Source organism: Triturus cristatus, chromosome 11, assembly GCF_964204655.1.
Source record: "Triturus cristatus chromosome 11, aTriCri1.1, whole genome shotgun sequence".
Classification (NCBI taxonomy): domain Eukaryota; kingdom Metazoa; phylum Chordata; class Amphibia; order Caudata; family Salamandridae; genus Triturus; species Triturus cristatus.
This window is the reverse complement of record NC_140594.1, coordinates 105,874,962-105,900,731: the sequence shown is the minus strand read 5'-3', so window position 1 is coordinate 105,900,731 and position 25,770 is coordinate 105,874,962. Positions and strand designations below refer to the sequence as shown.

The 25,770-nt window shown below is 42.0% G+C and overlaps 1 protein-coding gene across 2 annotated transcripts in view; it reads right to left on the bottom strand.

Moving 5' to 3' along the window:
- The window catches only part of LOC146783427 (glutathione S-transferase theta-1-like), a 38,776-nt gene that overhangs the window by 6,134 nt on the left and 6,872 nt on the right, over positions 1-25,770 (bottom strand). For both annotated transcript variants that reach the window (XM_085633375.1, XM_085633376.1), the window contains exons 2-4: positions 15,389-15,476; positions 10,860-11,010; positions 7,564-7,740 (exon numbers count right to left, since the gene is read on the bottom strand). In XM_085633375.1, coding sequence (XP_085489501.1) covers positions 7,564-7,740; positions 10,860-11,010; positions 15,389-15,476 — 416 coding nt within the window. The remainder of the gene's footprint in view (positions 1-7,563; positions 7,741-10,859; positions 11,011-15,388; positions 15,477-25,770) is intronic.

The following is a 25,770-nucleotide window of genomic DNA, read 5'->3' as shown; positions in this document are numbered from 1 at the left end:
CAATTTGCAAAATAGCTCATTAATATTCATGTGGCAGGTTGGAGTGCGATCCACTGCGATTCAGATTTTTAAGAACTGATTTATTAGTACAATGTCAGATCTTAAAAATCTTTACTGGTCACAATTTGAGACCAGTATTTTGCTTCCAGATATCAGTACAGCTGGCACTGATGTGCTGTAGGTTACAATAGTGACTACTGCACATGTGGTTATTATTGGTACTGGCATAGTGCGCTGCTGCCACAATGCTTGCTTCTTAGTGTTGTTACCATGCCCAATGAAGTTCATGCGGGGCTTGGAGAAATGATTGGAACGGGAATGGGTAGACTTGCATTTTATGCATGAAAGCCAGCGTTGTTCTAGTATCATGTTGCAGTAAACCCAGTGCATATGAGGAAAGTGAGGGACAGCTGACGTATAAGGGGCCTGAAGCTTTAGTCAACTTCACCCATGAGGGCTTCTTCTTTTTGTTTTTTAAACTAAACCTTTTTCCATTTTCCATAATTAAGAATGAACATTCCATGTGTTTATCAATGGATCCTTCACCTGTCTTGTGGTTGATTGCAGTAAAATGGTGGCCAAAGTACAAAGATGACAAATCATCAGCTGTGAAGAAACACCGAGTGACACTTGGGCATGGATAGAGAAAAAGTACATTCACATATATACAGTATAAAGCATATTAGAGATTTGCGGTTACCCTAAATCAACAAGAGAGAACTTGTGGAACCAACATACTAAAATATGAATTTATTAAGAAAGAGAACATGCAAGTAGTACCATGGTGGGGCGCCGGAGTATGGAGGTGGCACCAAATCCTGGTGGACCCATTCAACTGAGAATGAGTTTGACAATCTTTTGGGACTCAGTGTTTGGGTTCTTAAGTTTTCTTAAGAGCTCTACGCTGGGGGCTTCGGCCCATTTCGGGACTCCCACCACCCTTATGTTATTTCTCCTTGCTTGCCCCTCGTAGTCTTCTAGCTTTACTAGGATGGTGTCATTTTCGGTGAACAGACAACATTTTGAGTGGTTTATTTCGAACTACAACAATTTTGAGTTTGAAATATCGAGGTACAAGAATATCAACAGCAAGTATATCGTTGAACAGAATATTGACAGTAAGGTAAGAAATATCATTTTGTTAATATCGAAGACAGTAATATCGTTTGTAAAAATATCGTTGTTAATAATATCAATATTTATATTAGTGTTCTGTATTTTAGTATGTGTTTTAAAAGTATGTGATGTAATTTTTTTGGTATAAGTGTAGTTTTTTCAACGTATGTGTTACATTTTTAGTAGTAATTACTTTTATGAAAATGTATTTTTGCGTATTTTAGTTCTGTAGTGGGTTGTGGGTTTATAGGGGAATAGGGTGGGAAGTAATTTAATTATAATAAAGTATTTTTTATGTATTATTTATTTATAATTAATTATCAATTAATTATCAATCAATTATTAATTGGTTATTAATTAATATTAATTAAATAATAGATCATTATATTAATTGTGTTATTTTTTTAGGAGCGGGTTGTGGGTTTATAGGGGAATAGGGTGGGAAGTAATTCAATTATAATAAAGTAATGATTAATTTCCATGTATTATTATTTATAATTAATTTATTAATTGGTTATTAATTAATATTAATTAATTAATAGATAATTATATTAATTGTGTTATTTTTTGGGAGTGGGTAGTGGGTTTATAGGAGAATAGGGTGGGAAGTAATTTAATTATAAAAAGGGTAAGTATTAATTTTTATTTATTAGTATGTATAATTAATTTACTATTAATTAATTATTAATTGGTTATTAATTTTTATTAATTAATTGATAATTATATTAATAGTGTTTTTTAGGAGTGGGTTGTGGGTTTATAGGGGAATAGTGTGGGAAGTAATTTAATTATAATAAAGTAATTATTAATATTTATTTATTAGTACTTAATAATTAATTATTAATTAATTAATAATTGGTTATTTAATTTTAATAATTATTTAATTGATAGGTATGTTAATTTTAATCCTCTGCTATCCAACACTGTCCCTACTTTTGCACTCACTGGAGTGGGAATAGTTATTTTTATTCCTACGCTATCCAACACTTTCCTTACTGTTGCACTCACTGGAGTGGGAATAGTTAGTTTTATTCCTACGCTATCCAACACTTTCCCTACTGTTGCACTCTCTGGAGTGGGAATAGTAATTTTTACCCCAACGCTATCCAATACTTTCCCTACTGTTGCTCTCTCTGAAGTGGGAATAGTAATTTTTAACCCTTCCCAATCCAAAACGTTCCCTACTGTTGCACTCACTGGAGTGGGAATAGTATTTTTTACCGCCCGCTATCCACCACTTTCCCTACTGTTGCACTCTTGGAGTGGGAATAATACATTTTACCCCTACGCTATCCAACTCTTTCCCTACCTTTGCAGTCTCTGGAGTAGGAATAGTAATTTGTACATCTTCGCTATCCAATACTTTCCCTACTGTTGCACTCAGTGGAGTGGGAATAGTCATTTTTACCCCTCCGCTATCCAAAACTTTCCCTACTGTTGCACTCACTGGATTGGGAATAGAAATTTTTACCCCTTCGCTATTCAACACTTTTCCTACTGTTGCACTCTCTGGAGTGGGAATAGTGATTTTCACCCCTTCGCTATTCAACACTTTCCCTACTGTTGCACTCACTGAAGTGGTAATAGTAATTATTACCCCTAGGCTATCCAACACTTTCCCTACTGTTGCACTCTCTGGAGTAGGAATAGTAATTTTATCCCCTAGGCTAGCCAACACTTTCCCTACTGTTGCACTCTCTGGAGTAGGAATAGTAATGTCACCCCCTCCGCTACCCAATATTTTCTCTACTGTTTTAGTTAATGTAGTGTAAAATGCATTTTAAAAAGATTTTTAAAAACGTAATATTTTAATTTGTTATATATGTTTTTTTTTTTTTAATTTATATTATTGATGTATGTGTATATATATATATATATATATATATGTATTTATAGGTTTTAATATGTTTTTTAACAAATTATAAGTTATTAAAATAATTATTTATAAATAATATCAAGTATATATATAATATTTTATTCATATATATGTTTAATATATTGGTACATTATATGTATTACTTATAATTTAAACATTTTCTAATAATTTTAACTATGTTTTTTAATTATATGTATCATTTACTTTATTTGACATTATTTTTTAAACATTAAAAAAACGATAGCTTTAACAACGATATTTTTTTCTGATATTTTTGTACTTACACTTATGTAGATAGGACTTTGATATTCTGGGCATCGATATTTTTGCTTCGATATTTTTGTACCTCGATATTCTGACTGTCAATATTCTGTCAGTGATCCGTCATTTTTCTTGGGGACTCGTGCCACTTTTTTCCGGAGTAACTTGCTGGCACATGCATCAAGGAAGGCTTTTGCGATTCCTTAATTGCGATTATTAAGGAATCGCAATTAAGGGATCGCAAAAGCCTATGCATGTAGGAATCACTATAAAAATAGCGATTCCTAAACAGTCCTTAATTGCGACTCGCAAATTGCGAGTCACAATTAAGGAATGCCTTCCTATTCATTCCTATGGGCCTACAGGCCCATAGGAATGAATGGGAGATTGCATGCGCAATTTGCGAGTACCAGTAGGTACTCGCAAATTGCTCATGCAATTTCAAGGGTGCAAGGGTGTCAAAATGACACCCTGTTGCACCCTTGAAATTGTGATGTGCACACATGTTGTACACACACATGCCCCAAGGGCATATGTGTGTGTAACCTAAAACTTAAAAAAATGCATTTTAGTGCATTTTTCAAAGTTTTCGCAAATTACAGACAAGTTTGATTTGTCTGTAACTTGCGGTCTCAAATAGCGAAATCACTATTTGAAAGTGCTTCTAGCATTCCATTTAAGGAATCGCAAATTGCGATTCCTTAAATGCAATCGCAATTTAGGAATTCACAAATAATTGTGAATTCTTAAATTGCGCATATGTAACATCTCCAAAGGCTAATTTGCGATCGCAAACGGGCGATTTTTGCGAATCGCACCGTTTGCGATCGCAAAAACCTTTGATGCATGTGCCCCTTGGTGTTTCTCTGCAGTCTGCTCCGTATGTGTGACTCTGTCACTGATTTCCTTGAGGTCTGCCCGCAAGAGGGTCATTTCCATCATGACTGTATCTATTTTTGGTTCAAGTGCACATTTAATTACCTGGATTGCAGCCATGATGTCTTTCAGAGAGGGTTCCGACACGTTGTCTGTGGTATGCAAGACCGGGCCTGTGCCTCTTCACATGTTTGTAGAGCTTGTTCAGGCATTGTCATGGAAATAGTGTACTTGACCCTTTTGCTCTGTCGGTTGCCTCTGGCTCCCTTACCCCCGCCATCCCAGCCGGGCTGTATAGACATATGCGCCTGTTGATGTGTGTAGTTCTGCTCCAACCCTTGTGGGTCTCAAGGGTGTCGTCTCCGCTGCTCAACCTAGGTGTTGGGGGGATCAGCGCCTCCCCATCCCTGCAGCCTGTTGGGATTCCCCACTCAACACTCCTTGACTTGGTCTTTAAGTGGCCCCTTCTAGTTGCGAGGGGGGTGTCAGTTCCAGTGTCTGTCACCCAGAGGTTTTTCAGGTGCCCTGAGTAGGGAGGTGTAGAAGATGGAGAGGTCACGCCCCCCTTGAATTACCTCCACTTGTCCATTGAGGAGCTGCTGCCTCTGGTTGTTGCTGCTTTGGAGACATCAGCAGGCCGGGGCCATCTGCCATGTTCTCATCCTGACCCAGGCGCCACCCTCAGGGCATTCACACAGGATGTTGCAGCCCTTGTGGAGGTCAACGTAGTTCTGGTTGCGCTCAGGTGCTCAGTTGCCTGATCTGGGGTATTTATCCTCTGTGCTGGGTTTTGCAGTTGCAAGGGACCCAATCCTCTTTGCTCCCCGGCATGCGCTCTGCTTTCTTAACTTGGGACTGCGTTGATGGTCGCTAGGCCACTGGGGCTCTCTTGGCGTGGTCTGTATCAGCGCTGTCTTGGAGCAGCACCTGCAGAAGCAGACCGCACCTCTCACTGACCATTTCACTTGTGGGGGTCTCCCACCCTGGACCGGAGATAAGGCTCAATAACTGGAAGGGGCGGCCTGCCGCAGTGCAGCCTCGGTGCAGCCCACACAGGACCAAGCCTGGACCACACCGCATCACTCCTCTCCTCCGCCGTGTCATCGGTGTCTTCATGGCTGGTGTGAGTTCCCAGGTATGCCCCGGGATTACTGCTTAGTATTTGGTGGGCTGGGAGTTGCGAGGCAAGGATGATTGTGCAAATTGTGCGGAGGATTGCGATATAGGCTGTCGGAGACGCCCTAGCAAGCAGCCATATTGCTTAGCATTCGCCCACGCCCCTACTCCCCAATACTATCTTGGTAGAAGAATATCAAGGATAGAATATCAAGGGACAAAACATTGAAAGGTAAATGCATAAAGGGAAGTATAAATTTACTATTCCCAACTCCACATACCTTGAAGATATATGTACCGCGTAGCTACGTATATGTGGAATTTGGTATAGAAAATCTAGAATTACCTAGCTGTCGATATTTTTCTTTTGATATTTTTTCTCGGTATTCTGTTGTATCGATATTGTGGTTTTGATATTCAGGGTGCCCAAACCCAGGCTGAGACTCAAGGAACGGGGGCAATGCTGTCACATTTCCTGGTGTTTCTGATCAGCCTTGTGCCTGAGTGGAATACAACCTTGAGAGGAGCTAGATATGTCTAAAGAAGTGCAGTTGAAATCTTAAAGGAGAATGAAAAGTTTGATGTTTCCCAGTAGCTTCAGTTGATATCTAGTACACTTGGTGGTTCCTGGACATGTACATCGAGGGAAAGAGAGATCTATCAAGAGTTGAAGCTGACAGATTTAGCTAAATTCACAGTCTTGGGAAAGATGTTTAGGTCTTTTCGTTTTTGAGTCCATCAAGCAGAACTTCTTGTGAACCGTTGGGCAGGAGGAGGAGAAATTCAGTGTTTTAAGTAACACCCCTGAGTTTCCACTGAAACACCTACAGCCAGGTTCCGTAAGGGAGGCAGCAGGAATCCAATACATTTGAAGTAAAGTAGAATGTCATCACCGTCCTAGTGGAAAGTAATGATACATTTAGTAAACACCATGCCAAGGTGTTTAAAATAAAGGTTGAAAAGTAGGAATAGAGCCCTGAAGTACTCTGTAGGGCACAGCTGTGGCAGCTGATATGGGATTGCCTAGTTTCATACAATTGAATATGTTGGTTAGGTAAGGTCTAAGCTAATTTAGCCCTGTGCCTTTGATACCCATTCTATCATCCTAAGTGTATAGAGAATTATGGCTAATGGTTCTGGAGTGACCAGGAAGTACTAAGATGCAAGATGTGCCTTTGTCAGGAAACATAAGACTCCTATTTATGATAAGAAATAACCAGATAAGTTCCCTGCTGGGTATTATAGTGACCCAGATGAATAGTTATAGATGCATTTACTTCGAATACTAGGCCCATGACAGGTATAGACCAGGCTGGAGTACTCAACGCAGATGCGAGAGGTAACATAGCTGAAAGTTTTTAGGAGACAGAGGTAAGTGGGAGCCCCTATAAGGGCCAATTATGGTTCTCTCCAGTTATGGATTACTAAACGAGCCAGTCTACAGGACGGATGGAGTGCATCAGGAAATATACAGCACTCCTTATAGGCATGCCGGTTACAGCAGGAACTAATTTGGGTGAGGAAGATGAACCCAACATTATCAACAAGTCAATGAATTTGGCTCTAGACCTTGCAGCAAAACGGTGCCATGCACAATGAAGGTTCTAAAAATATGTCTAGATAGAGCAAACAGACTTATGCACAAAGGCGTGTACAGATAAATCGGCGACATAACTTGATGTAGACAATTTGCTTGGGAGGCTAACAGCAGAGTTAAATTGGCAGAAAGGAGTCATCAGATTACACAGCATTTTCAGTTTCAGATGTCCTGTAGTACAGGTGTTGGTCATTTCCCTGTAAGTAGCATTTGTAGGATTGGCTAGACTGCCCTAAGTGAGGACTTCCTACTAGAAGTTTCCAATTTCTTTAGACACCTGGCCAAGGACCTCTTTGGCGAATACCCAAAATGCCTATCAACTCAAGTTGCCCTCCCAAAAGTGCGTCAGGTGACTAACAGACTCTGGAAGAAGATCAGATGGGCAAAGACAGTTTTCAAACAAGTGCCTATTTTTATGCAAGCCCTGCGCTCTTTGTAGCTGATAATTCACTTAGCTGACACATTACATTTTTCACCCTCTAGCTTAAGAATAATACAGCATCTTCTTATGTCACATTCCTACAACCTCAAGGATCTGCAGATATCACTAGGGCATTGCCGGTATAGGCATTGACCGCCTCATATGTTTATATTTCCACTACCCTCTTCTGTCAGGCATAGTCTCCTAAGTATGGAATATAAAACACGCCATTGTACCATTTATCAGGTAGCTAGAAATCTCTTTGCAAGGGTCCGGTCCCTATCTTTCCCAGGCTCTCACCTCCATGAGGTCCACGACAGCCACCACGTCGGCCAAGGAGATCTCATCGCCGATGATGAAGGGTTTGTCCTTCAGGAACTTCTGCTGAAACTGGTCCAGGATCATATTCAGTTGCTTCCCGACGACTTCCATCCTTTCAGAGTCCACTTCTTTATCCAAAAGCATGGGGGTCAGGACCTGCAGGAAGAAGGGAGCTTGAGTACCCATCTTGCGGAGAGGGGACTTCTTCTTAACAGAAGGTGGACATTTCCTTCTTGAGCCACCAGATAAATAAGGGCAAAGAAAGAAGAGGATGAGACTGTACTTTATCCAAACAGAGAAAGACATAGGCTTTTGGGGAAGTAGGATATGGGACAACAACCCATTACTCCTGAGAACAGGGGGAGGCTACCACTTATCACTCCTGATGGGGGTGGCATTGTGGGGAGCATGCAGCGGTCCCTTCAATTACCATGTGTTTCTCCTTATACCAGCCGCCACAATTAACAAGAGGGAATTGTTGTTGTTCTGTTACCACCTCACTTCAGGTCTTGGAACCGACTAGCAAAGGAGAGAGGGAGACATTAGAGGCCTCCTTTTCTTTGAGAATCGGTATGGTTGACTAAGGCACTTTATGAGTTGCAAAGACTTTTCCAACTCCCAATGTGACTTTAGTATATTGCACAATATTGTTTGGCAGCCACAAAGCCTATGATTTTGATAATCATACGAGCTGATGAACTTGATTGATAATGGGGAAATTCCAGCCTTCCAAGCAGGACGGGTTGCAACCCCACTCCAGCTCTGGTTAAATACTAAGGGAGTTATTTACAAGCCCCTTGCGCTGCCCGTGCGTCACTTTTAATTTGGGACAAGGTGACGAACCGGTAGTGCAAGGGGCTTGTAAATTAGCTCATGAGGGGACTAGTTACTAAGATTTAGCGCCGTATTTGCATCACAAAAGTGACGCAAAACAACGCTAAATCTTTTTTCACCTATTCACTTTCCAGCATGAAACCTGTTTTTACGCTGGACAATAACTTGAAAGTAACACAAAGCTGCGCATAGTGCTGCTTTGCATTACTAAGTGCCAAAGGGGCGTACCATGACTGATGCATGTGTGTTCCCATGCAACCGCCCAAGGCTTCTGACACTAAGCCTTATTTACCTAAAAAGTAGACAGGGTTTCCCACGAGAAAATAGCACCCATTTCAAATAGGCGCTACAAAGGAGAAATGCTTTATTTTCTGACTTTGTATGGTGCTGCACTGTACAGCCCACATGCAAAGTGGTTAAAGGCTTCAAGCATGGTATTTTGTACTGAAAGGGTTCCCTTACAGTACAAAACCTATACTGGACTCATGGAGACACCCTTGCACTACTGTGCAAAGGTGTCTCTGTGGTGCACGGCAGCATATTTCTGCACCGGGGCTTTGGAGAGGAAGTTGGTCTAAGCATAGTTTTTTGTACTAGAAGGATTCCCTTACAGTACAAAACCTATACTGGACTCACGGAGACACCCTTGCACTATGGTGCACAGGTGTGTCTGTGGTGCACGGCAGCATATTCCTGCACCGGAGCTAGGGAGAATGGAGGAGAGTGCCCTATTTCTGTAAATATGGAACTCTCCTGTGCCCTCCTTCTCGCGCAGAAATTGCAGCTGCTGCACTGCGCTCCATGAGAATCTAGGAAATCTGCCCCTTAGTTTGCCCGCAAGCTTCTGTTGTAATGGGAGTTTTTTTTTCACACTATTTTTCATTATAGCTCCCAGGAGAAACCACTAGTATCCAGAGATACTCCATGCCAATCCTCCCAAACCCCTGACACATGGTAATCACTTGCCGCTTTTGTATAATTCCCAAAAGGACTTATGGGCAGTCTATGGCGATAGACTCCACACCTTAGGGCACACCCAAAGAAGGCTACATGTGGAGCTTGAGCTCTGCTAGATGACAATGTTCAGGGCTCTGTGTTCAGCAAAACACACGCAAACAAAAGACAAACCTCACCTGAGAGTGTCCCACCTAGATACCCCAGCTATACAAACGAGACGTTCATAGGACAGGGAGGGAACAGGAGTGCTTTAAAGCATCTCAGAAAGCAAGATCTCAGATCACCTGCTAGGATAGACCCTTCAATGCATAATGGTCACCTTGCTTACTCTGACAGTGCATTTAAGGATCGCCCATACTAATGCATGTCCATTGCCATGCACTCATCAGCCTTTCTTTCCCTGGCAGGCTCCCTGGGACGTATAGGGACCTTACAACACTCCCGGAGGAGTGATCCGCACTCTCCATGAATAAAGAGAATCTAAATATGAATGCAGAGTAATCCCTAACCCTACTCCCTATACTGTTGTTGCCCTCTCATTCCAGGCTTTCAGGACACCATGGTTCCAGTCCTGGAATTTTCTTTCGCAAATCATCGTTACCACATGTGCACCTGCCATTTCGGATCAATGGGAGCCACACAAGGCTACAAGTCCCCAAAAAATATAGGTTGTCTAATAAAAGCTCAGGAGTGCAAACATGGAGCTAGGTGGCAACTTTATTCCATTCTCTATTTTTATAAAAAGCTAGGTATATCAATCGCGACACAGGGGAAGAGTAAAAGCAACAAAATAGAAATAATATTCTATGGGTATATCCTTTTCATGTTGTCCAAAAAAATGTCTTTAGAAATTGTCATATTGTATGGTTATATTTGTTTGTGTGATTAGTCCTGTGTCTTATGATTTATATGTAATATATATGTTGTTTTATCACGTTACAGCCCTGATGAAGTTCCCCTTGAGGGAATGAAACGCGTTGGCTGACCATCTTTTTACAATCCAAAATTATTTTGAATTAAAAAGGACATTAAGTTACAACAAAATAGAAATGTTCACGTTTTGCATGAAATCAAAATGCACAAGTGTGTTGCTGTGAGTGGGTAGATTACACAAAACCGAGAGGCAGCACGGTGAGGTCACGGTCACGAGCTGCTGAAACATTTCCTTTTTAAAGGAGACTTGAAAGACTAGGAGACCACTTTCTGAGGAGCTTGAGGCTAAAGAAACAGCAGTGTCTGCTGGGATGATCACAGTGACCAAAGATGGGGAGGAGGACGAGAACCCCTGAATCCACCTCATCTCCCCCGAAACTCTGATGCTCTTTGTATTGGACGTCCATCAGGCACCAGGATTCAAGTTAAAAAAGGTGAAAGTCCATTTTTCTCCTCAGAATGAACCATCACACCCTGAACCAGAATCTGAAGAACAGCTATACTCAAAAACAATCATGTCCAAGCACTATTCCATGCCCACTTCTGCTTACCTTGCACCAGAAGACCTCTGAGCTATACGCCCGCACCGCGGTATGCTGCCAAGCGAGATACTCGTCCACACTAGTGCGCTTCTCTAGGTTTGCTGGGTACCAGTGGTCGGGGGTGTCAAACTTGCGGGACAGGTACAGGAGAATTGCAACGCTACAAGGAGGTGGCACAAGAGAATTAAAGCCACAACTGACAAACATGCTTGAACGTAATAAAGTAAAGCCACAACAGTAAGGTTACTGGACGATCTGAAAGCAAAAACCTAAATTGGGTTCCCTGCTTATTTGAGGATGAGTAAATAGTAATCTGGACTAATCCTCTGGCTAACTAGTTAAGACTATGTCAACTTTTTTTTTCATTCAGGGACTAACCTCATTTAGTTGGAGTGAGGCATAGGGTTGGAATATGAGAACCCCGAGGGGTATTCGGTATTTATCACACTTGATAGAATCCAACACCCACGGTTTCTGAAATTATCAGGTAAGATGAATAGCATCTATTCTGTGTTTTTGCCATGTAATGGGAAACAACATACAGATTTTGGTGTCTACAACAAACAAAATCTGCATATCCCTGTAATTACCAGGATTTCTTTTCCTGTTAAATTGCCTACATTTAATGAGGATTTCAGATTTTTAGATTTTTTTACACCCTATAATTAGCGGATGAGATTAAGTCTACACAAGCCCTTTCTGGTGGATACTACTTAGTAAGTTTCCCCTCTAATAGATAGCAGAGTCCTCACTTTATGAGTGAGTCCGAAAGCAGTACCTACCAGAGGGCGGGACTGGGGAGTGCCTATTTAACCAAGGAAATCCTGTTACAGAGCCATGCGAAGTATCCATCACTCAGTGCCTGAGCTGCCAGGCAGTAGTGTTTTGCAAAGGTATGTAGAGAAGACCAATGGGCTATCTGGTAAACACCAACCACGGGAATGTCCATGACAGTTCCAGTAGAAGCTGTCAAGGCCTCATGCAGTGTGCACAAATGATAGCTGTGTGAATTTAGTGGCCAAGGCGTGGCAGATCTTAAAAGAAAGTGTAACCCTACATAAAATAGCACGCATGGTCACCTCTTTTCTTTTCTTAGCACCTCCATACCCTGCAAAAAGATCATACGGTCATCATAGTAGGAGACAGCTCGTCTGCGGTCTAGCCTGTGCAGCCACTCCTCTTCTTCGGAAGATTGAGGTAGGGCCAATAAAGATGGAAGGGCGATAGACGCGTCAATGTAAATGGATGTCAGAACTTTCTGTATGAATAAGTACATAGAACCAGCTTGCTTGGTAGAAGACAGTGAACGGTAGATGGGCCTGCAACTTTCTGACCCTGTGGGCCAAAGTAGAAGTCATGAAAACAGTTTTTAACATCTAGAGATGAACAGAGCAACTGTGCATTGGTTGTAATGGTGATGTTCTGAGAAAAGTCAATACTAAACCCTGCTTCAGAACAACACATGGCATGATCAGAGACAGATACAATTTACTTTTCAAGAACCGTATCACTAGAGGTGGTCTGAATAATTAAGGCTGGGTGGGAAGACATAGGAATGCAGATAGAGTATCAAAATAGTCTTCCACGACAGAGACTGCTAAACCTTGCTAAGAAAGGAAATGTGCGAAGTGCAGAATGTTAGAAAAGCAAGCCTTTGAGGGGTTCAACCTATGAACTGGCACAAAGGAGCAAATGTAATCCAATAGATTAACTTGGTAGCTGTTTCAGGAAGCCAAGATGACACCCGCTATCTTTGGTGGGAGACACAGCTCAATCTCCTTATGTGTGGACGAGGCATCTGAAGATTGCAGTGGAGGACACGACCACCCTGCTATGAAGGCAGATCTATTCTGTGTTGAAGGGCAAGAGTGGGCTGAATGCTAAATTTTAACAGATTTAAGTGCCAAATCCTCCTCACCCACTTTGGGGCAATAAGTGTGTGGAAATCACATTGGAAAGTGATAATGTCCATCACGTTGGAATGGAGCTCCCACCCACGATCCTCAGGAGACTCAAGATATAACCATCAAAATCAGAGAGCCTGCCCAACAGACTGCCATCAGGAAAAGGCCCTTTTGCAGAGCCCACTGCCACTAGCACAAGCTGTTCCAGCACATTGTCAAGGAACCCACAGTGACCTGTTGGATGATATAAGGGATGGGATATTTTACCTTAATTTTAACTCCAGAATATTGTGGCCAAAATATCTAGATGGTATGTGTGTATCCCTTTATTAACTCCATATATGTACCGTGACAATATATTGATATTTAAGGTATGTAGATGTGGAGTCAAGACTAATAAGTCTATACTTACCTAAATGCACTTGCCTTGTATAAATTGTGTTCCTCGACATTCCGGCTATAATATTTTGGTAGCACAATATTTTTAGAGTTGATATTTCAACATATACCAATGGATGGCGGTGGTGTTGTCCGAGAGTACCTGCACAACATGCTCGAGATAGAGGAAATAAACTCTTTCGGGCTTGATTAAGAGATTAAAAGCCTTATTCTATAATGTCTCTTGGATGTGTGCCCCAGCTGAACAAAGATGTATTCATAACAATGACTGCATGCCTGCAGAGGACAGAAGGGATGGACCACTGAGATGCTGGAGAAGCATATTAATCATGGAGGTGCGGGAGAGAAGAACAGAAGCTATCCACTTGATTCCAGCTCAGTGAAGACCTGGCCTTTCTGTTCGGGCTGGCTTGTTCCCATTGGAGCAGGGTTAAGATTGATTTTCATATGGTTGGGTCCAAACTAAAGTGGGATGGTGTGCAATGTAACAATGGATTGGGATGCAGCCCAAGTAATTACCATGGGTTGAGATTAATTCAAGCATTCCATCCATTACTTTTTCTATACCTTCAAACCAGCAGAGTCCTGAAGACCATTGGGATTTAGCCATGAGGATTGATGGATAGCCCTGTGGCCAGTCAAAAGTACTTGATCTGTGCGAATTGGCAGGTGGATTCAGGAACTCTGCGTTAAGTTTTTTAAGAACTGGGATCAGATCCATAGCGCACAAGGAAGAGATCAGTGATGGGCATTTGCACCAGCCCTGTTATTGAATGGTCCTGGAATGCGATGTTTCTTCGAGGAAGAATAGAACTTCTTCTTGCTGCATTTCTGGTGCTCTATGAAGGAGAACCCCTAGCAGGATCACTGTCAAGAGACTTAGCTGGGGAAGGGGAGAGGCACTGATCAGAAGTGGCCTTATGGTCCTGAAACAGGCTTCCTACTCCCTGGAATTGTTTGGGTGGATGGAGATGCAGAAGTCTCAGTCACTTAGAGATCGTCAGGCACAGCATATAGATTGCAGTGGGTCTGAACCCCAAGATTTTAGGAGGTGAATTTTTGATCATATTTGCAGTCACAGACGTGATGAAAGTTTGGTAAACACTGAAGAAGAGCTAAAGACCTTCATTAGCAAAGCTTGGAAATATAGGAACTGCTACCATTGTGACAGGCGGTCCTATATGTAGTTGATGCCGTCACATCTGATGTGGACAAAGCCACTATGGGAGCAATGTGATGCCACCTCGTGGTGCTGGAGAACTACTGCTGAGGGGAAAAAAATGTCTGGATCCAGTCTGGTGCCCAGGAGACATTCATAAGGTGAGGAATATGTGGGCAGAAGTATCAATCATAAGCTTTATTTACATTCGGGTGTTTAAGTGATGGTGTTATCCTATGAGAAGAGGCAAAGATTGGGGGTTGACAATTGGTCTGCGGTATGAGGTTAAGCTTAGAGACTGAGTTTATGTGTAGGCTTTGAGATTATGGTTACCGGTTATGATTACATTTAATTTTAGGAGTTAGGGTAAGGTTTAGGGGCTGGTTTGGGTTGAGTTTGCTGTTTGCGTTTTACTTAGGGCTTAAATTTAGTGGTGGAGTTAGGTTTACAGGTTAGGTTTAGTGGTGGGAGTTAGGTTTAGCAATTAGGCCTAGAAGTAATGGTTAGACTTAATGGTTAGGTTTGGTGGATGCAGGTTGGTGTAGCTGTTGCATTTAGTCTTGGGGGTTAATTTTAGCAGGCTAGATTAGGTTTAGCTTCTAGGATTATGGTAGTTCTTAGATTAACGGCTACCATCAAACGACTGCATTTGTTGAAAGGAAGCAATCCAAATTAAGCAAATTCCCAAATCATAATATGGACCAATCAGAGGTAACCCCAGCCCTTATATCAGCTCTATGGACCGCCCACACAGAATGTATAACCTTTCAAACTCTGCTTCAAGCATCAGTGTCCTGGTAGCCATGCTGGTGATGGTACAGGAGGCAAGTGGGAAACATGGATGGATGCACTTATATGATAACAATATTGTTAACAAGAAGGAACTTGTATAAACTTGTACTTTTACAGTATATTTATCTGAGTACTTCCGTCATATTTATAAACACCTATCCCCAGATCAATGGATCTTATTTTTATCTACTTTGGAGGATAAAAGGATGAGCAAACCCTGATGAAGTTTTCCTGCAACCACCTTCTTACTGGAGATGCAGCACCATGCCACCTTGAACCCTTACCTTTCTGCCAAGGTGAAGTCTCCATCCTTCAGGGCTGGAACTTTCCGCAATGAATTCACTTTCTGAAACTCTTCACTGTTATTTTCACCTAGGAGGAACAAAACATTAGAGTGTTGAATCCAGCGCATCTCAACACCACAGCCTATGGTTTAGGAGATACAGGAGATAATTTTAACTTTCTTCACTATACAGATCCTACCAGTATTTTTCCTCAAGAGGAGGCGGTACTCACCTAGAGAAGAGAGTACCTAGGTGTGAAACCCAAAGATGACGCTGCCGGATACAACACCATAGTGGTGATCACTTACCACCATCAGTGGTCGATATTGATTGAGGGTTTTGGGTTGACAACTGGTACACGAAGAGCCCAGTAATTTATTAAGTTCACTCCCTTTTGATTACAATATGTTACATTTGTGGAAACTGAGTGACTTTTTAAAAGAAAATGTTTTTATTGGCATTTGCAATATAAAAACATAACAGTTACATTCAGCAAGACAATCAGTCTTCTGGCTGTGGGCCATAGGCATCTGGACCAGCCGTGTCGTATGCCGCTGAAAGCAGGGAAGAGCCATAACAGTACATTACAGTAAGACAGCAGTAATCGATAAATGTTGCTCCGTGTCCAGACTACGATGTAATAATGTTCTATAGGGACTTATATCTCAGTGTTAGGGGGAATGCATGAATATCTGGCATACATATTAAAAGTCATCGTCATTTACAGTACTGAGCCAGTTTACAAATTGCTCCCAGAAGTCTCTGGGGCGGTACCGCCCTGGTAGCTGTTCCCAATATGTCTCCAGTTGCATTTTACAGTATGTAACACTAGTGATCCAGTCTTTTGTGGTCGGTGGCTGGGCTGCTCTCCAGTGTATAGCAACCTGGCGCTTTGCCAGTATGAACAGCATCGCAGTTAACCTTCTATGTTTGGGTGGAATCCCGGTGTTGTCCCCCAACAACGCCGCCAGCGGCGTGCAGGGTAGCGTGTGTCCTATAATGGTTTGTATGTGTTGTAACACTCGTATCCAGAAGTTAGCCATCAGCCAACAGTGCCATGCCACATGTAAGAAGCCGGCCCGTATATCTCCACACCGCCAGCAGCTATCATCAGAGCGCAGGCCCATTCGGTGCAGTTGTGTCGGGTTGCGATATAGGCGGGTATAAATTTGAAGTGTATCAGTCTTAACCTATAGTTGGAGGACAGCAGTTTCAGCTGTCCGCAAACTAATTTCCATTGCTCGTCCGAGATGTTTGTCCCTATCTCCGTCTCCCATCCCGCTTTAGCCTCAGGAATAATGATTGGGGATTCACGCTGCATGGTATTGTATATGCGTTGATTAACTTACGGCCATGCTCAATCGCAAGTACATTTTCTAGGGCAGCCAGTGTAGGGGGAGGGCTCGGAAACGTGTTAAACCCACTTCTACAGGAAGAGAGTAGCTGGTAATACAAAAGCATTTCCGCTGCTGTGGGGGCGCCTGTCCGCACATCTGCTGTACGGTTAAGAAAGTGTCTTCAGGAAAGAGGTCTGCGCCCCTAAAAATGTTAAGTTGTGTCGCTCTTTCGCGTGCTCTGCGGTCTGCCAGTGGGGGTATATGTGGATGATTTGCTAATTGCATCGAGGGGGCGTACAACTTGTCTAGATTTGCTCTTTTTTGCAGCCCTGCCCAGGCCCAGCACAGCGCCTCTACGGAGTTAACCTCATCTCTGGGTCTTTTATAGTGTTGAAAAATGGCGGTAGCAAGTGGCAGGGGAGCCACTCTGTCCATTTCTATAGCCACATGTGACTGAAAAGGTGAAGGGTGTACCCAATAGTATAGGAAATGTGCCTGTGGGCTATAAGCATACAGTGTAAAGTCCGGTGCCGCCAGTCCTCCTTGAGATTGGGGTAGGGTGAGTGTCTCCCACACTATCCGAGGCTGTTTCCTCGCCCATACTAATTCGATAGTGAGGGAGCGAAGTGTTTTGAAGAAGTGTGTCGTTAGGGAGATTAGGATGTTTACAAACAGGTACAGCAGCTTGGGTAAAATGATAATTTTGGTCAGTGCAATGTGTCCCACCATTGAGAGGGGTAGCGTCTTCCACAGGGCTACCCTAGCCTTGATTCAGTCAATTGCCCTGCCATAGTTCTCAGACCACAGTTCATTGAGATCTCTGCATAGCCAAATCCCCAGGCAGCGTGTTGGTCCAGTCGCCCAGGTGAGTGGGTACTCTGTGTCGAAGGATCGAGCGCCCGAGGTCAGGGGGAAGATGACAGATTTGTTCCAATTTATTCGTACCCCGGAGAGCTCTCCATATCGAATCCATTCCCTCGTCATGGGTGCCAGATTTTCACTAGGGTCAGTCATATATAGTGTAATATCATCTGCATATAATGAGATTGATAATCCGCGCGATGTAAACCCTATGCTGCGAAGTGCATGGTGTTGCCTAATGCGCGCTGTCAGTGGCTCTGTTGCAATCGCAAAAAGAAGGGGCAAAAGGGGGCATCCCTGGAAACCGAGTGACCTTAACATATGTTTCTTATTGCATTACTTACCCATGTTTTCACTTACTTTTAATGAACTCTCTCTTTAAATTTAACATATGTTTGTACCTCCCCCCATTAGATTTTTTTGCAATGGTTTAGAAGTGTCAGTATGTGGTTAGAAGCAATAAGAACTGGAGCGGGAGTAAAGTAGTGTTACCCAGGATGTGTGTAGCTGAGGGGTGCACAAGAGCACTGTGGGAAGGATACAGATTGAAATTATTGCTAATCTCACACGTCTCATAGCGCCTACTCAAGTGGACCCCTTTCCGTACACAGTTGTTTGTCTGTCTAACCACCTCTACACACCCATGTTTCTCACCTCAATCTCCAAATCCCCTCTACCCAGCTGCAGCCCTGCCCGATGCCTGCCCAATCAGTAGCTGGTTCCCACTTCACACACTGTGAAAAAGGCCATATAATGTGTGTAGTGAGACGTTTACGCGTGCCATTCTTCGGTGCAGTTTGGCACACTCCAGTATGCTTTCTGGGTCAGAGTGCAGCTCTAACGACTCAGCAACTTAGCAACAAATGATTGTGAAGGTTTTCTTAGTGCGTTATATGGGCTGGGTTTCAGGATATGGGCCTTGTAGCCCCATGGAGAGCCCTCTAGCCAAAATACCCTCAAACCCTCAACTGCACAGCAGCTCACCCTTCAGGCACTTGTAAAGATCTGGCCCAGGGCGCTGCCTCCAGGTGGTTATGTTTATGTGTTGAGCTAGGAAAGATGCACTTCACAATTGTACAGGCTTTGTTACTGCAGAACCACTGCTCAGCAGTACTGATGCATTTCAGTAGCACTGCACAATGATGCAGACTTGAGTTTTATTTTCAAAAAGAAACAGTTCTAAAGTGTCCCAGACCAGTGGCCTTAGTATGGGTTTGGCTCACAGTCACCTACTCTACTCCCACAAGACTTCCTTCTTGTCCTGGCTCATGTTCAAACTGCTGACTGGTCTCGCCACAGCTCTGTCTCAAGGGCTAGGCTGTATGTCACTATATTGAGGGCCAGGTCTACTAAGAAATCATGCAACTAAAGTTGCTGCGCTGCACTGCGTTGCGTGAGAGGGAGAGAGCAGAACAGCAGCATATCTACCAATATGGGGCACTGGCCTCCTCTCTCCCAGCACTAGTGCACTTTGCTTAGCTGTGCACCAATGCGGACACCCTTGCTCAATACTGCAAGGGTATGAGTGTTCTCGGAAGCATAGGTCTAAAAACTATGCATTATGGCTTTTCCCACTTGGTATATATGTGTGCTGTACAATGCAGCACATGTGCAAAGTAGGAAAACGAGGGTAAATGAAAACATTTCTTTTAGGGGGAGCCTTTTTTCTTTATTTAAGTTAGCCTTACCATATTTAATTTCATAAATGAAGCCTTACCTTGATGTTGTTTGTTTGTAGTTGTGACGATGTAACGCCCCATGATGTAATGGCCTCTTTGTGGTAGTGTATACGAAGGACTGCTGTTATTCACAGAGTGCAGAGAAGAGGGCCCTGGTCTGCTGTATCACACCAGCCATGAGGCTTCTCCTACGACCGATGAGGGCACCAACCTACCTCTGTGTCGGCTAAGGAAGTGGTGAATTCACCTCCTTCTGTCTTATCGCCTGTGTAGACCATTGTTAGGAGAGCTGAACAACCATCTACATGTTCAGACTGTGTCAGGTGCTTATGGGACAAAGATTTTGTAGAGCTCGAGTCTGTAGAACACTAACAGGATCTAAGGAGCTTTAGAGCACAGGACACACTGGGGAGGCACTCAGATCCTTTGAGGAACCAGACGCCCACTCTTGGACAGTGTGGCAAACTTGAGGCATTCATAAGGTGAATATTATGTGGGCAGAAGTATCCATCAGAAGGTTTGTTGACACTTGGGGGTTTAGATGATGGGTTTTTTTTCAGGAAAGGGGCATAGGTTTGGGGGTTGAGGATTGGCCTGTGGTTAAATTTAGAGACTGACCTTATGTGTAGACTTTGAGATCAAGGTTAGCGATTAGGATTCGATTTGTATGAGAAGCTTAAAATATCAGGACAGTGTGAGGAGCTTGGGGTAGATGGACAAACATTACTAGCAACCTGGAGCATTTTCAAGAGACCGTGTTTTGTAAGTGCATAAAGGTGTCTCCGTTTTGGCTAGACATGTTCTTTAAGCTCAACATGATCATGGGAATGAACTTGCAATCAAGGGAGAAGGTCATACTTTTCAGTGATTTTCAGCTGAAAGGAAGGGGTCTCTAAAGAAAAATAAAATAAACATTTTCAGGGGATTAACGGTAGCAAAAAATTTGATTTTTTCCAATTGGAAGTCATGCCTATCAAAGTACAAATATTCTTGGTTTCAAGATGTTTTCAAACTAGGCTGCATCAAAGAACTCTTTTAGAGCTGCAATACCAGGATGTATCTCTTTCATTTGATGTTTGTTCTGTAGTACAAATAGGACACACACACTCCGATAGCTGGTCTGGTCACTAAACCCTGACACTCAGGTTCCGGTTGCACTTATTCAAAAACACATCTGAGGTGGCCCCTCCCACACTTGACCATTCACACCTGTGATAGGGGAGGTGTGGCCAAACATAACATTCCTCTATTATTATAAATAGAAAAAACAAAAACACTGAAAAAGAAACAAAGAAAGATAAACAGTAAATAGACAAGACAAAAGAAGAAAAAGAAAGAAAAGATATCAACAAAGAGAAAAACACATATACCATCAACGCAAATATAGACTTCAGTTCAACACAAGGTCTTTCAGACGAGAGGAGGCTGCAGGACAAGGCCGGAGGTGATACCTCCCATACCCGCGCCGCCCATCGTTCTCCAGGCCATCAACTTCTTGTGTCCCATTCATCAGGAACATCCTGGGACAACAAATCTGATGTCGTAGTAGTAACAGCCTCAAAACCCCAACAGGATCCACAACCAATGTCCCAGGAGTTGAAAGGACCTCATCACTAGGTGAAGGAAGTGACGCCCAATAAGGGCCACCCAGGCCACACATGACCACTTTTGTGAAGCAGGTACACACGCTTCTTGTTGAAACAGCAGTTTATTAGTAGAATGGTACAGACCCCTGGGACACCTCTGCTTACAAGTCCAACTGCAACTCCTCTGCCACCAGTTTACAATCAGATGGATGTTGCTAGGGGACCGCAGTATTCCATTTCAACATGACATCATGGCAAACCATGGTAACTAATACAAAGCAAGCAATGTAAAATACAACACATCTCCCCTCTTTAAAACAAAAAATAAAACTATGTACATACGTAATCTTTATATCTTGCAGGCACAGTACGTTGTCTTACATTTGTTCTGACCTTAGCAACAGGCAATCCAACAAGATCAGTATTAACTCTACATGCAACAATATTTTGTTGAGTACTTGGAGACATAACAATTTCAGTGTCAGAGCATGGTGATACCTTCCTAGTGTTCCACCAATTTCCATCATCCAACATAACACTGTTACCCTTAACAACAATAATTTTTTTGGGAGAAGACCATTTAGAATGCCCCTTTTTTGCCTTGTCTCCAACAAATACTCTCACAAACATTCCTTGCATGAAACAACGTTTTGGCTTCACAATGTTTTCATTAAAACGATCACAATAATTTTTTTGATATTTTTCTACTCTATTCCGCATTTCCTCTAAGTCTGCATTGTATATTCCCGCTCTATTCATCCAAGGTGGAACAGCCACAGAACAAGGAATCCTTCCCTTAAGTAAGGAAAAAGGCGTTTCTCTAGTCACAGAATGTGGAGTTGTGCGGTACGACCACAACATGTCCTTGACACACTGTCTCCATAACTCTTTGTTTTTGCATGCCAATTGAATACATTCAACCAGTACTCTGTTGAAACGCTCCACCAACCCGTTTCCCCTTGGATGATAGACTGGCGTGGTAGTGTGCTTGATTCCCCACTTCCTCAGAAAACTCTCAAATTCCTCTGATATGAATTGGGGTCCATTATCCGTAACAAGTTCAGTGGGGCAACCCTCTCTTCTAAAAATGTCTTCACAAAATGAAATAAAACTTGCAGCCTTGACCTCTTTAACAAAGGCAACTTCCGGCCACTTTGAAAAGTAATCTACCATAACTATGGCAAATCTCTCTGATGCGTTTAAGATATCGAAAGGTCCACATATATCAATGGCTAATTTATCCCATGCACCTTTAGGCATGGGCGACGCACTTATAGAAGTTTCGTGCGAAGAATGAGTCTTGTCGCTACACGCACAAGCCATGCAATCTCGAACAAAACGCTCGATTTGCACATCCATACCAGGCCACCAAAAATCCACTCTAATCCTTCTCTTCATAGCTGACATACCCCCATGCCCCTCGTGCATGATGTTTAGTAATCTGTTTCTTAATCTCTCAGGAACCACTAATCTATTACCTCTCCTAAGTATACCTTCTATCACATTCAACTCAGACCATATCAATTTGAAAGAATTTAGATCCTTATGTACCTTCCATCCTTGTTCACCACTTAAGGCTTTTATAACCATGCCCAGTACAACATCTTCCTCCATGGCCTTCTTCCACTCAACTTCACTGATGGCTGTACACACATCCTTTATTTCGGCAACCATCCATTCATCATCTTCCTCCTCATCTGTATTTTCTAACGGTAGTCTAGATATGCAATCTGCATTTACATTCCTTGCACCTGGAATATATTTCACATCAAAAGCATATTCTTGCAAACGGTATAACCATTTAGCTATTCTGGGAGTGGCCTTGCTTGCACCTCTGGTAGAGAATAGATCTATCAAAGGTTTGTGGTCAGTGTATAATTGAAACTTAGTTCCCCACACAAAGGTCCTGAAATATTGTATGCCCCACCAACATGCTAAAGCTTCTTTCTCGATGGTAGAATAAGAGTGTTCTGCCCCTTTTAGTGTGCGGGACGCAAACGCCACTACCCTTTCTTGTCCCTTGTGCATCTGAATTAGTACCGCACCTAACCCATTATTACTGGCATCGGTAGTGATGATAGTTTGGTCATTAGGGTCAAATGGCTTTAATGACACAGCATTTATGATGCATTTCTTGATAGAAACAAAGTTTTGTTGACAAGCCTCAGTCCACTCGAATTTGACACCTTTCTTCATCAAGTTCCTAAGCTCTTGTACCTTGTCTGAAAAATGGTGAACAAATTTCGAGTAGTACTCTGCTAACCCCAAGAATGACCTGAGTTGATCTCTATCTCCTGGGGCGGGAGCCTTTTCAATGGCTTCAACCAAACTACGTTTTGGTTTTACACCCTCACTGGACAAGGTATGACCAAGATACTCCACTTCATTGACACCAAATTTACATTTTTCTAATGCAATAGTGAGACCAGCTTCAGAAAGTCTGATGAGAACCTCTTCCAAGATCAAATCATGATTGTTTACATCACTCCCCCATACCAACACATCATCCTGAAAGACCACTACATTTTTAAGACCGGTTAATATTGATTGCATAACCCTTTGGAAAACAGCTGAAGCGGACGCTAACCCAAATGGCATGCGCTTAAACTGAAAAGCTCCTTCTGGAGTAATGAAAGAAGTGATGTGCTTTGAGTCTTTGTGTAATAATATTTGGTGGTATGCATTAGATAGGTCTAAAGTGGTGAAATATGTTCCCCCCTTGATAGTAGCTAGCATTTCATTTATTCGTGGGAGCGGATACCTATCTATCCATATATTATCATTCACATCTCTCAAATCAATACACATCCTAATATTTCCATTAGGTTTTCGGGCCAAAACAATTGGACTTAGCCATTCGGACGCCTCAATACGTTCAATAATATCTTCATTACACAATCTGACCAACTCATTTTTAAGTTTTTCTCTTAAAACCAAAGGTACATTTCTTACCTTATGTACTTTAGGGGTAGCATCTGCTTTCAAAATGATTTTGTGTTTGAATTTTTTCAAACATCCTAATTTTTCACTGAATAATTTTGGAAATTTATTAACCCATTTGGAAGTTGTACTTGGTGAGGTTAGCAAAACTTGTTGAGGATGATTAGGATTCAAAATTATATTGAGTGCTCTCTGTTCCTTCCACCCTAAAAGAGATCTTCCTTTTTTTACTACAAATAATTTTGCAGTAATCTTCCTGTCTAAAAAACGTATCTCAGTTTCTATACACCCCAACACAGGAAGCTTTTCACCACAATATCCCTCTGGCATAACATCGGTGGGTTGCAATTCATTCAAATTTCCACCTAAACCCTCCCAAATAAACTTGTCTATGATAGTAAATGGGGAACAAGAATCTGCCCATACATGTACATCCTTGTTCTTAATTTTGATGATGCATTTGGGTGGACGATAACTGTCTTGTTTGTTAGTTTCACATTTTAGAACTTGACTTGACTCAATGACCATAACTTCGATATCCTCATTCTCACCCTCACTATCATAGAACAACTCCTCCTTGTGAGGCATATCATCTTGAACTAATGCATTGACAGACTTAGATGTCACAGAAGAACTAGCACTTCTACACCATCTTGCAAAATGTCCTAACCTTTTGCATTTATGGCACCTTGTTTTAATTGCAAGACAATAGGTAGCATCTGCTGTGTGTTTCGGGCTTCCACACCTATAACAAACTTTAGGTTTAAATCTCACACCTTCTGGTCTGTTGGAAGATATAGGTTTGACTTCTACTTTCTTTGTATTCCTTTTTATGTTATGTATAGTATCATCTTCTTTTACTATTTTTGGGGAAGGTGTATTTAACTCTTTTACATATCTGGAAGTGTTTTCCATCCGTTTGGCTACCGATAATGTTTTATCTAGAGAGGGATCCTTTAAACCTAATAATTTTTCCTGTATTTTTAAATTAGACATTCTGTTAATAAGTTGGTCCCTAATTAGATCATCCCTCATATCATTAAATTTACATGTAACAGCCAACATTCTTAAATTTGCTACATATTGTTCAATAGTTTCTCCTGCTGCCTGTACACGTGAAAAAAACTTGTGTCTCTCCACCACCACACTGACTTTTTTTCCAAAGTTCTCCTCCAATGCTTTCAACGCAACTTCAAAAATGTCAATGTTGCTGTCTCCAGCAGCTTCACTATCGGCGCTGGTTTCAGTCACAATGGCTTCCATTGCAGGTAATGTTTTTAAAACATTTCTTCCCTCCAAGCCTAAAAATTGTTTTAAAATCGCTAATTTTCTTTTCGAAACGTAGTCGTCACCCCCAATAGCTTCTAAATAAGTTTCAAAAGTTTCCTTCCAGTGCTCCCATAACATGCATGGTTCACCCGGACTTGGTAGAAAATAAGGTGGTGCTGGAATCACTTGTGACGACATTGTTCACACTGTGTTGTGGTGGATTTCCAATACAATTGGAGTGATGCTAGGTTCCTTGTAACGCTTCTGTTTTGAAACAGGTAAGGAAAGTTATGATTATTAATTTTTATAATTTATTAAAAAAAAATTCCTTGTTGGTTATAAAAGGTTAGTAAATACGAGAAAGAAGAAAAAAAAAAATTATGACATGTGCATAAAAATAATAATTCCAAACGATGTGAAAATAAAGTTTCTTTTATATTCCTTTCCTTCCCTTTAAAACTGGATGCATAACATTGGATCTTAGTCCTTTGTTAGTGTTCTTGCTCTAGAGACGAAAGAAATAACCATAGTCCCTCTTTAGTGTTTTCTTTTTACACAGGATCCTTTGCGAAGCAGGACGAACACTCCAGTGACTTGAAACGAGGAGACAACAATGAAAAGAATGTCGCTGCACGAACACTCCCGGTTAGTGCACGCTTGTTTTAATTTAATTAATGCCGATTGACCACTCGTGTGCGCAAGTATGAAAC